This window comes from Sorex fumeus, unplaced genomic scaffold (genome assembly GCF_029834395.1).
Source record: "Sorex fumeus unplaced genomic scaffold, SorFum_2.1 ptg000002l, whole genome shotgun sequence".
In the NCBI taxonomy this organism is placed as follows: Eukaryota; Metazoa; Chordata; class Mammalia; order Eulipotyphla; family Soricidae; genus Sorex; species Sorex fumeus.
In genome coordinates this window covers 64,211,915-64,225,161 of record NW_026606059.1, presented here as the reverse complement: position 1 = coordinate 64,225,161, position 13,247 = coordinate 64,211,915, and the positions used below count along the sequence as shown (strand labels likewise).

General features: G+C 41.1%; 2 protein-coding genes across 2 annotated transcripts in view; one reads left to right on the top strand and one right to left on the bottom strand.

Annotated features, from left to right (window-relative positions):
• The window catches only part of RAD21 (RAD21 cohesin complex component), a 252,255-nt gene that overhangs the window by 95,420 nt on the left and 143,588 nt on the right, over positions 1-13,247 (bottom strand). The gene's annotated exons all lie outside the window — the stretch shown is intronic.
• AARD (alanine and arginine rich domain containing protein) lies at positions 3,996-9,322 on the top strand. Its single transcript, XM_056133043.1, has 2 exons — positions 3,996-4,346; positions 9,164-9,322. Exons 1-2 carry the CDS (start codon positions 3,996-3,998, stop codon positions 9,320-9,322), a joined length of 510 nt encoding a protein of 169 aa, XP_055989018.1.

The window sequence follows — 13,247 nt, the reverse complement described above, 5'->3', positions numbered from 1 at the left end:
GATTCATCATTATAGTATGATGCAGAATGAATTCACTACCCTAAATACCTTTGGGTTGGACTTATTCACCTCTTCCTCCTCTCAGTTCCTGATAACCAGATCTTTTTATTTTCTGCATACTTTTGCCTTTTCCAGAATGTCACGTAGGTTTATATTTCCTACTATGTTCTTTTCTTAGATCTGGTCCCATTAAAAATTCCTTTATGTATTTCATGCCTTGTGAACCCATTTGTTTTTATCAATGAATAAAAACATGTTGCTGGGTTCAGCCTCATGTAAGGCAAGTGCCCTACTTGCTGTTCTGGCCCCATGTGCAAGTTTTCATACGTTCTTAAGTGTTCAGTAGTTTTGGGTAAATATCAAAGGAAAGAATTGCTCATGGGAAGACTCAGTTTAGTTTTGTATGAATCAGACTGTCTTTCAAGTGGCTATCTGTTCTGCATACCCACCAGCGATGAATGAGAATTCTTGTTGTTTCACATCCTCAGCAGCATTTGATGCCAGTGTTTTGGATTTGCTCCCAACCAAGATCAAAACTGCCAGCTCTGTGAGTTATCTACTTTGCATGCAGGTTATCTCTCTTCTTTAACATCCAGTTTCAAGTAATTTTCAGTAACTTTTGACTACAAAACCATTTACGTCCCAGATCATTATCTAAGCTGCCTCCAAATTCTTGCCCATAGATGCTATGAAACACCAAAATGTTTATACTTTTTTTGTGTTTTTGTTTGGAGTGTGTGTGTGTGTGTGTGTGTGTGTGTGTGTGTGTGTGTGTGTGTTGGGACACACCTAGTGATTCTCAGGAGATAATTTTTGGCCCTATACTCAGTTACTCCTGGTGGTACTTGGGGAATCATGTTCAGGGAACTGCATGGGATGCTGGGGATTGAACCCAGGTCAATGTATAAGGCAAATGCTCTAATCAATATATTATTGCTTTGGCCCCACTTCACACTTGTTTTGAGCTACAAAAGTGGAACTGACTTGTTATGAAACAATGGATAACATGTATTTTCTAACAAAATATCTCTACTTTCCCAGTGCTTCTCTGTGTAAAAAAAAAGTAAAATTCAACCTACACCACAGCTGAAAAAACTCAATTATTAATTTGTGGTAAAATCAATCTATTATAAAAGACGACTTTTTATTTATTGTTCGCCTTTGGAACTCATGCACCCACACTGTTCTTATTATATAATAAGTGTGAAGTGGGGCCAAAACAATAATAAATGTTGCTGAACATGATTGAGTGAATTTTCTCCCTCAAGTTCTAATTTTTCAGAGGGCAAGAACTGTGACTTATATATTGTTCTATCTCCTTCACATGGTTCACACACACACACACACACACACACACACACACACACACACTCCAAACTCTTAACACTGAACATATACCATTCACTGTTTTATTGAATTAAATTAAGTTTAACCAAAATTATTATTGAAGTAATAGGTCTTAAACCAGATACAAAAAAATTCATGGCAGCAAACTTACTTTAAACATTTATACTATACATTTACGCGTGCTGGTTTTTAAATTTCATCCACTTATCATCAAAATAAACAAAAGCAGAAAGAAATCCTAAACCTAAAATGTACAGTCTGTTTTTTGCTAGGCGATCATCCAAATTTTCATAATTTCTACCAACAAAATACATCTTCAAATGTTTCTGCAGACTATGAAGTAATAAACAGTAATAGAGTAAAAAAATTGGGGGAGGGGTCACACCTGGTGATGCTCAGGGATTCCTCAAGGCAGGGCTAAGGAAACTAAATGAGATGTCTGTGTGCAAGGGAGACACATGTGCTATCTTTCTGGTCCTTCAATTGATATTTTTATTATGATTAGCTTATGAAGTAATATATGCTAACTATGGAAGATTATGTGCAGAAACCTACTAACCTACTAACCTATATTCCTTCTTATCCCACTGAGCCTTAAGCACTCATTTCAGCAGAGTTAAATCTGCTTTGAACACAGACTCTTCAAAAATAAAGTTTATTCACCTAAAACGTAAAACAAGAAACTTCTTCTTTAGAGTGACTGTGTATCCAGGGACTGGTCCAGTGGTGCAGAACACAGGCTAGATCTCCTGCAAATCCTCTCCTGACCACACACACACACACACACCAATTGTTACCACCTTTGGCACACGATTTGACCTCGGTCTTAACTGCCTTATTTGTAATAGCAGAAAATGATAGTACCGATTTCACAAGGTTGTGAAGAAGGGTTAATCCATGAGAAGCCCCTGGCACATAGAAACAGTAATAACAATTTGTTCTGCCTTCAATGTCAGCCACAGACCTGGATTCTTGTTGGTGCCTTCTAAATCTTATTGAATGAACTCTCAGAGAAGAATACTGGACCAACATCTCTGCCATCCTTTTTATTGTTTACTGAACTTTGGGAATTATAACACATGTAGGGTAAAAGGAATCTTTCTTTTATTTTTTTGTTTAAAACCCTCTATAAATGTGAAAGCAGCAGAAAGGAGTTAAGTATTGATAAGAGTCAGAGCTTAGGAACCAGCAGTACATGTTGGCTCTGGGGAAAGCTACATTCTTTCAAACTCCCAATGTCCTCCCTTCAAGGCTTCTTTTATTTATTGTTGTCAATCCCCAGGGAAGAGATGTGGGAACTAATTACATTTAACTTTTTTTATTGTATATCCTCCAACATCTAACTATATTTCTGGTTAAGAGTAGAATTTTTTTTTTAAAGTGGGGGAGGGTTGGGGCACTTGCTTTGCACGCAGAGACCTGGTTTATGGGAAGCCTACATGGTCCCTTGACCCTGCCTGGAGTGATCCCTGGGCACAGAATAAGGAGCTACCCCTGAGCACTGCAGGGTATGCCAACCCCACCCCCAAAAGTTATTTCAAGGGGATGATGTGTAAGGGACAACTATTTTTTTTAATAGTATTTTGGGCTGGAGCCATAGCACAGCAGGTTAGGCATTTGCCTTGTACGCAGTCGACCCGGGTTCGATTCCTCCATCCCTCTCCGCCCCTCTCGGAAAGCCCGGCAAGCTACTGAGAGTATCTCGTTCGCATGGCAAAGCCTGGCAAGCTACATATTCAATATACCAAAAACAGTAACAACAAGTCTCACAATTTGTTGTGAGACGTTACTGGTGCCCACTTGAGCAAATTGATAAACAACATGAGGACAGTGCTACAGTGCTGTGAATGAATCACCATGAGATATAGTTACAGACTTACAAACTTTCCTGATTACATTTCAATCACGCAATGATTGAGTACCTATCCCATCACCAGTGCCCAATCTTCACCACCAATATTCCCAGAAGCCCTCCTGCCACCCCCACCCCACCTCCCAACCTCCATCCTCCTCTGTGGCAGGCACACACACTCTCTCTCTCCTTTTGGGTGTTATGGTTTACAATACAAGTAGTAAGTGGCCATCATGTTTGGTCTATAGTCTACTTTCAGCAGCATCTCCCATCCGGACTGAGCCCTCCAAGCATCATTCACTTAGTGGTCCCTTCTCTATCTCAGCTCCCTTTTCCCCCAGCATGTGAGAAGGGACAACCTTTGTGACCAAATATTCTGCCCTTTGCTCTCAATTCTTCTATCTGTACTTTATATTCCTTTTACTTGGACTAAGTCTCCTTAAAACAGAAAGTGATCCTCTGCGGAAGAAGTAGTTCTGAAGGCTTGTCTTGCGGAGTCCGCCCAGTTCCAGAGGACACTGCTGAAGGTCCTGGGAGTGATCTCTGAGCACAGAACATCCTGAGCACTTTAGGTGTGGCCCAGAACACCACCTCACCTCCCCAAAGAGAAAAAACTTGAAACGAGGGGGCAGTAAACCAGCGTGAAACCTCCGGCGGGGACCACTCCCCCATTCCTTGTCCATGGGGAGGACAGAGATAAGGCCTGGGAGAAGCATTGGCTGCGTTCCACTTTGCGTGCCCGCCGCCCGGGAGCCGCCTGAGCCGTGCACCGGGAAACTAACGGCCGGTCCACGCAATGGAGCGGCTACCGCTTCCCCGAGTCTCCGGGACTGGCCCTGGGTACGCCCGCCCCGACCTGCAGAGAACTTGCCCGGGGAACCATCAGGGCCCTGGTCCAGGCGGGCTCCGGTCCTCCGTTGCACTTTCTGCTCACGGCTTCCTCGAAGGCAGCAAGACCGAGGGCCAACCAGGGGAGGCCCGCTCATCACTGGAAGACCTTAGGCGGCGGTTGGCGCCCGCCTTCCAGCGGACCCGGCGGCGCGGGGCCTCGGGATGCTCCTGGGAGGCGGCGGCCTGGGCGTCGCTGCTGGAGATGCAGCGACGCGCGCGCGTGGAGAGCGCCCTGGCCTGGCTGCGCTGCGAGCTGGTGAGCATCCGGCACTGCGGGGACCCCCATTGGGGTTCCAGGCATGCACCCACGTGGTCTCAAGCAGCGACAGGGACCAGGGCACGGGTAGTGGGTGTTTCCCGGACTCAACTCTTGTCCTGTTGTCCTGCGGTTGTCGGTGCTGTGGTCCTCACTCCAACCAGAGGCGTCAGGGAGGGAAGGGGTCCTGCGGGAAGCGGGATGCTGGCATCTACCTGTTGCGTCTTCTAGCGTCGTGAGAATACCTCAATAATCTTTCTCCAGCTTTCCAACGCAGAAGTTTGGGTTCTTATATCTGGCAAAGCTGGAATTTGCTCATAAAGAACCTTTTGCTCTGGGGCAGGACGTAACATTATCCTGTCTGCTCCTTTTTACACTGTGAGTTTTGCTGGCTTAATCGGTAGAACCTAGAAGCACGGATTTTTAAGTGCTTTAAATCAATAAAAAAAAAAGTGAGACCATTATGTGGAAAGTTCTCCAAAGGGAAATTATATACATATAAATATATATATATCTTGGAGGAAGACATGTTAATGAAATTTCTCATAGGATTGATAGGTGGGTCACCCAGGGGCAACTTTATCTTTAATTCTGCAAATTTTACTCTAAACTTTGGTAAGAATTCAGCCAGGGTGTAGTAAAATGTTTCTTAAAATTGTAGATTTTTAATGTCAGAGTAACATTCCAAATGTTAAGCAGGAGGGACTAGAGTCAATATTTTAGATGACATTTTTCTACTATAGACAAAATTCAGAAGAAACCAGATTAAAAGAAATCAGAGTAAGCCAAAACCACTAATTTAGGACTAATTTAACCATCAGTAAATTGTTTGAGTTTAAGAATCTTAACAGAAAGAAGACATCCAATCCCATTAGAAAATGGGGCAATGAACTGAACAGAAACTTTCTCAAAGAAGAAATCTGAATGGCCAAAAGGCACATGAAAAAATGCTCTTCATCACTAATCATCAGGGAGATGCAGATTAAAACAACAATGAGATATCATCTCACACCACAATGACTGGGACACATCCAAAAAAACAAAGGCAACCGGTGTTGGTATTGATGTGGGGAGAAAGTGACTCTCCTTCACTGCTGGTGGGATTACCAACTTTTGGAAAACAATATGGACGTTTCTCAAAAAATTAGAAATTGAGCTCTCATTTGACCCAGCAATACCATTTCTGGGAATATATCCCAGAGATGCAAAAAAGTAGAATTGCTAACTGCACTTGTGTGTTTATTGCAGCATTATTTACAATAGCCAGAATCTGGAAAAAAAACCTGAGTGCCCAAGAACAGATAACTGGTTAATGAAACTCTGGTACATCTACACAATGGAATACTATGCAGTTGTTAGAAAAGATGAAGTCATGAAATTTGCATATAAATGGATCAACATGGAGAATATCATGTTAAGTGAAATGAGTCAGAAAGAGAGGGACAAACATAGAATGACTGCACTCATTTGCAGAATATAAAGCAAAATAATGAGGGTCTAACACCCAAGGATAGTAGAGATAAGGGCCAGGAGGATTTCTCCACAGCTTGGAAGCAGGCCTCACATGCTGGGGGAAAAGGCAGTTGAGATAGAGAAGGGACCACCAAGCAAAGGACGCTTGGAGGGCTCACTCGGGATGGGAAATGCATGCTGAAAGTACACTATGGACCAAACATAATGGTCACTTACTACCTGTATTGCAAACCATAACACCCAAAAGGAGAGAGAGAGTAAAAGGGTATGTGCCTACAACAAAGGCGGAGGGGGGATGGGGTGAGGGTGGTGGGAGGGATACTGAGAACATCGGTGGTGGAGAATGAGCACTGGTGGAGGGATGGATACTCAACCATTGTATGACTGAAACGTAATCATGAAAGTCTGTAAACAAACAAATAATAGCATCAAAAAGAATTTTAGCAGAACTTTTATCCTGCTTCTGAATTTAAGATGGGTTAAAGGTAGTAAATCTATTCATAAGAATAATTTGAATTTGACAGGGATGAATTATCTGACTCAACCATATTGTAGAAACACCTGACTTTCTTCTATACCTGCACTATATGCATGGGGCTGCTTGGGGTGGGGAGACACCTCGTTAGTAGAGAAACAGATCTGGAGTAATGCGAGATGGGTCAGCAGGATATTCTGAAAGGCTCACAGATCAGTTTTCTCTGTGCCAGTGACTTGGGGGTGTTACTACCTTCCCTGCACCTTAATTGACATATACTGAAGTCAAGTGAAAAGACTGTATTGAACAAATACTCTGAGTACATCTTTGCAACCTGAACATCTGCTTACTGGTTCACCAGGAGTTGTCTCAGGCAAGTAAAGTAGCAGAAAAGGTGGGGGGGGATAAATTCCAAATACAATAGGGTACACATTTTAACAATAATATAGTTATAAGCTTTGCTAACTATTGGCCCCGTGACTTTCAGAATTGTTATTAGAAGGTCTGAGTTACTCATTTGTAAAATGGAGAAAATAGTTACATTGAATGACTGATAGGATTATGCAAGATTATTTTGTATAGAGTTCCTAGAACATAGGCACATCTCAGTGATAATAACCTTGGAGTCAATTGCACTACAAAAAAAAAAAATAAAGGAACAAGCATAGGTATCAATGGCTAAGAAACTTTTTCAGAATGAAACCAGAGACACAACTATGTAGATGCTGTATTTCTGTGATAATCACAGCATATTTGCCAACCATTTAACCAATGCGTGATGTGTGATTGCTCATAAAAAAGAGGCAGAAGAAGGTAGATGCTTGATATATCACCATATCTAGAAGAAGTCTGATAATGGGCTTTTAACCAGATTTCTGTAGGAATAATCATTCCTATGTGCATACACATAGGAGCACACATCATGCACTAGGGTGGGATAGCACAGCCCTACCGCTGTGCTATCGCTCCAGCCCATTGGTTTAAGGAATGTTATGAATGAATCAATTAATTTAGAGGTATGTTGCTACTTTTCACATATTATTTATGTTGTTTCTTGAACTGGTCTTCTTCATGGCACTCATTGATTTTTTAGGATTTGTGAATAACATTTTGTGTGTTCATAAGGTGCATTTTCTTTTCATCGGAAAGAGTTCACAGCTGTCATCAGATTAAAAAAAAAATGAGATGAGGGGCTGGAGTTATAGTACAGCGGGTAGGGCGTTTGCCTTGCACGTGGCTGACCTGGGTTCGATTCCCAGCATCCCATATGGTCCCCCAGCACCACCAGGAGTAATTCCTGAGTGCAGAGCCAGGAATAACCCCCGTACATTGCCAGGTGTGACCCAAAAAGAAAAAAAAATAAGAGAAAATACTGGTCTTTGACTAAGTTGATGTGTATAAACACATCCATCTGCAGTGAAAACCATCTTTTAAATTTTACTTCTTGACCCCAGGCATGGAAGCACAGAATTAATAGTGATCATTAGTTCATCAATCCAGCCACCTGACCCAACTGTCCAATCCAGCCTCCCTTTAAAAAACAGAGAGAATCCACTACGTCGTGTGTCTAGGAAGTGCACTGGTAATTGGGAATACAACTATGAATACAAAAAAACCCTCTGTCCTTAGTTATCAGCTCAGTGCAGTATGTTCTGTGAGATGAATGTATCAGAGTGTGCAGAAGCCAAGGGGCAACTGGGAAACCTAAAAAGGGTTTTCGTTTGACTTGAGTTCAGCAGTATGAGAGTTGGCCAAGGCTTCCTAAACAGGTTAGCTGTAATACAGCAAGTGGGTCAATTCAGAATCAGTCGAGGTTTCTGATCAGCTTTAGCAGGGACTGGCATGAGGGAAGTGAAGCAGGAAAAATAGGGCAGAATTATAGAGTATCTGGTGAACTAACACTTCCATTAGGAAAGGTGCATGTTTTCATGTCCTGACAGTTGTTTCTTGGATGTTCATTTACTTTATGCTTTACATTTACTTTATGTTTCATTTTGGATACTGGGAAGTGACCATCAATATTTACTTTTTACCAACTACACACTCTTGCTTATCCTGGGTTGTTCCTGTTGGTGAGATGATGAAAGATTGTATGAAGAGAGGACAGAATCCCTACAAATGGCATTAGGAACAGATTATAATGGAAGAAATTAGTAAATAGTGTGTTTTCAGTTTTAATCTATAAATACAAAAATTATACCAAACTAAGCTTTGTTGGATTGCCTCATAGGTCAACTGGTCTAATGATCCACTTTTTAATACACGAAGACTTTCACAAACTCCCATTGAAGGAGAATATAAATCAGCATTACGATATAACAAATTTCACTCTAGAGTGGAAATTGTTAGATTATATAAGTACATCTCACTGAACCTGTGCCTCTAAGGGATCGTTAAGTGTTTTCCTTGACAGGGAGACCATTTAAAATTCTGAAAACTTGAACTGACAAGCAATCACGTAAATGGGTGTAGGTCCTAAGAGACCATGTGGCCCCAGGGCAGTTATACTGAAACTCAGAAACTCATAAAGATAAATGATTTCATTGCAGATCACTCGCCTCTGCTTGAAAACAGCTCTCCACAAACAGGAATTTTTCATACGGACAGTTTTGTGCATCAGCTATTTTTGTTTTCATTTCAAGGCCATTTTGAAAGCTATTTGTATATCTGGTAAAAGCCTTGTTGTATAGAGAGTCAGTTTTATAGCCAGGGCAAGCAGTGAGAGCAGGAGAATAAGATGAGAAATACATCTTTCTTGATATCTTATTTTTCCTCTCCACAAAGCCCTTATTTATCCCGGCAGAGAGCAGTTTCATTTGATCTGTTATCTCAGACTAATAAAAATCCTTATTCTCTTTCTAACTTTTAGCTGGAAATGCGTTTTGAAAATCGCCAGCTGACCAGAACTTTACTGGATTTAAGTCTGAAAATGGAACATTTTAAAAAAGAGTATGAAATGGAAATTGCAGTAGAATCACAATGCTTGGAAACGAATGCTATGGTTCTGGAAAAGGAAATGTACACTTGAAGATCGGAACTCTGAAAATAATGCAGACAAATTCAAAACAATCCTGACAGTAGCATTATGGAGATTTTGCATGTAATTTTAGGGACAATTTGTATGCCAAAACTTAGACTTTTTGGGGAAATAAGACAAACATCCTAGAGAAGGAAGAGACAAAATAGTCTGTTGTCGAGTTTTTAAATTAGTCATTATCATTTAGGTTGACTCTTCCATGGAGGGGATAGGACTTCTGGATATGGTCACACAGACAATCTGCTTGTCCTTGGAAGTTTTTGATCTACCTTAAGTACAATGTCTGAGTACTCCCTAATGATAGAAGCTGTGGGCTTGGAAGCTTCCACAGCCACCATAAGGGATGGCTCAGGGTCAAATGAAGGAGGTTGGAAATGTCTCTGATCTGGGTAAGGAGAAACTCAGCTTTGCCTCTCTCTTGGATCCAGCTACACAAAATCCAAAGCTTTGCTATCATGTATGTCCTTGAAATGCTAGCATCCTCTTGATAATTTTACTCTAGCCTGTAAAAGAGTATCCAGTAACTTCTGTGTCTGCAGTGCAGTGAGCTTCCTGCTTATGCAGGGTCCTTATGTGGACCTAGCTCTAGGAACTGCCTCACTCAGAGGGCCAAGTGTACTTGGCATAGCTCTCTGTCCCGCCGCCTCTAATACGTGGAGTAGTCATTATGTCGCTAACTGAAGTCTTCAGAGAAGTTAATACTTCATCATCCTCTGTTTGCAAGAGAAGTTAATAAGAAATGGATGCATTGTGATTTTGTGGCATATGCAGGAAATAACACCTTGGTAAATCATGAAAAGTACACAGGAAGGGTCAAAGTGTTCTTCAGTATACTTTGCTATTATTTCTACCTTGTTATTATTTCCTGTTACTGATCTAAGTAACATTGTTTTCATTATATTATGCTTCCTTATGTTTGTTATGATCAAAGAAATGTACGATCTTGGGAATATGTTTTTTTGCAATTACAATGGGTGATTTTACCTGCCAAGTTCCTTATAGAGATGTATAAGAGACCGTCTGAAATAAAGATCAACGCTGCTGTTCCACGAGAACTTAGCCCTCTCAACCACTTGTATATAGTTTCTTTGATCCTCACCTTCCCTCTCGACCCATTCGACTATCGACCGGTTAGGCATGTGTCCTTCTTGCCTGTCAGTTCCAGTTGGGCTTTATGATGTGTAGCCCAAAGATTGGCTGGAGCGATAGCACAGTGGGTAGGGTATTTGCCTTTCACATGGCTGACCTGGCCAATACAGGTTCAATTCCTCCGCCCCTCTTGGAGAGCCTGGCAAGCTACCAAGAGTATTTTGCCTGCATGGCAAAGCCTGGCAAGCTGCCCGTGACATATTTTATATGCCAAACACAGTAACAACAAGTCTCACAATGGAGATGTTACTGGGCCTACTCGAACAAATTGGTGGGGCAGTGCTACAGTGCTACAGCCCAAAGATTGCATCTGATACAGATCTTTTGGTAAGATTTTTAGAAGTTAACATTCTTCTTGGTGAAGTACATATCTAATCTAAAAATGATTATTAGTGTACAGATAAACTTAATAAAATAGTAGTAAACTAAGTGCATAAACATTATAAAAATAAAAATTTATGTAATTGATAGACTTTTAATAGTAAAAAGGTAAAGGTAAAGGCCCTCCCGTTGATCGTCGATTTGCTCGAGCGGGCCCAGTAACGTCTCCATTGGAGACTTTGTTGTTACTGTGTCTGGCATATCGAATACTCTCGGTAGCTTGCCGGGCTCTCCGAGAGGGGTGGAGGAATCGAACTCGGGTCGGCCATGTTGGCTGCTTGTAAGGCGAACACCCTACCGCTGTGCTATCGCTTTTAATAGTACTTTTAATAGTAACAATAAAAATTAGTTTGTGAAACAAAGGAGAACGAATGGTTGTGACTTTTCCCTGAAAAAAATTGTTTCTTGGGTGCGAGGATTTGAGAAGTCTTCTGGCCCAAGGTTAGTTTGTCCTATGCAATTTTGCTTTTTGCCACAGTAAGTTAATTATACTAATACCCTGATACCCTCAATAAAACTGAGTACTGCTCTGTTCAAAGCTACATTGTCAAATAAGCAGTATCCTGATATCTTAATATGGAATTTCTTAAGATTTTGCATGAAATTTGGCTTAAACAGCCAGATTGGTTTCTTAAATTATATTTGCAAAGCATATTTTCTATTTGTCTTCTAAGTTTAAAAATTCTGAGGAAAAATTTGGTGATTTCTTTAGAATCTATTACTTGAATAAGGTTCTCTAATAAATGTTAGTAAAATAACCAATAAATGTTGGCATAGTCATTCTCAATAGGTTTTTAGGTATACCTAAAATGTGTAATATTTGTAAATTGTTTTGATTCATGTTTAAAAATTACTCAAGATTATTTACTTTATTAGCCCATTTTTTCCTTCTCTCCTTCCTTCCCTCTCTTTCCTTCCTTCTCTTTCCTTTTTTTTTGGTAGCCTAAATTTTATTATTATTATTATTTATTAGATTTTTATTAGTGAAACACCATGAGGTACAGTTGTAGATTTACAAATTTTTGTGCTTGGGTTTCAGTTATACAATGATCAATTACCCATCCTTCCACCAGTGCCCATTCTCCACCACCACTGATCCCAGTATCCCTCCCACCCCCGTCCCCTCCATCTCACCCTTCCTCTGTGGCAGGTCATTCCCCCTTGTTCTCTCTCTCCTTTTGGGTGATGTGGTTTATAAAAGAGGCATTGAGTGGCAATCATGTTCGGTCTATAGTCTACTTTCAGCATGCATCTCCCATCCTGGGGGGATCCTCCCAAAACCCTTTATTTGGTCCTCCCTTCTCTATCTGAACTGCCTTTCCCCCCATCGTGTGCAGCTGGCCTCCAAGCCATGGACTAAACCTCCTGGCTTTCTCTCTCTCTCTCTCTCTCTCTCTCTCTCTTTTTCTTTCCCTTCCTTCCTTCCTTCCTTCCTTCCTTCCTTCCTTCCTTCCTTCCTTCCTTCCTTTCTCTCGCTCTTTCTTTCTTTTCTTCTTTCCTTTCTTCCTTCTTTTCTTCCTTTTCTTCCTTTTTTTCTATCCTTCTTTATTTTGTTTTATTTTTTATATTCCATGAACTTTGTTTTCAAATGATGGAACCCAAAACCTTGTCTAGACAAATCAACATGATGCAAATAGAGGCAGGTTCTTGCATTCACAATAAATGTTTCACTTGAATCCTATTCAACAGGGCTTCCAGGGGAGTGGTGGGAGGAAGTGAGTGCATACCAACAACAATGTCCACAGCAATTACAATACGAAGGATTAGAAATAAACCGACCAAGAGAAATGCCTTAAGAGCCAACAGGTAAATCCTCTTTGTGGATTTCTCAGGAAATCACCGAAGAGGAATGAGATGGGGCTCAGCCATGGAGCTCTGGCCTTGTATATTGTGAGGCTGAGTTCCATCTCCAGCCCTGCAAGTAGTAGTAGTAGCACTGTAGCACTGTCCTCCTGTTGTTCATTGATTTGCTGAAGCAGTCACCAGTTTTGTCTCCATTGTGAGACTTGTTACCATTTTTGGCATATCAAATATGTTACCGATAGCTTGCCAGACTTTGCCTTGCTGGACTCTCCGAGAAGGGCAGAGGAATTGAACCTGGGTCTGCAGCATGCAAGGCAGACCCCTACCTGCTGTGCTATCGCTCCAGCCCAGTAGTAGTAGTAGTAGTAGTAGTAGTAGTAGTAGTAGCAATGATAATAAACTCTTAGAGATTTGAATGTACTGCCATATTATGCCCTAAATGGGAGTACTCTGCACCGATAATAATACTAGTAACAATGATAAGTGTTTGTTGAAATGCTTGGTTCCTCTAATAATAGTAGTTATCATTAGATCTTAGTTGGGAATGCTCAGCCAGTCTAGGCTGTTCCCAAAGTAACTCATT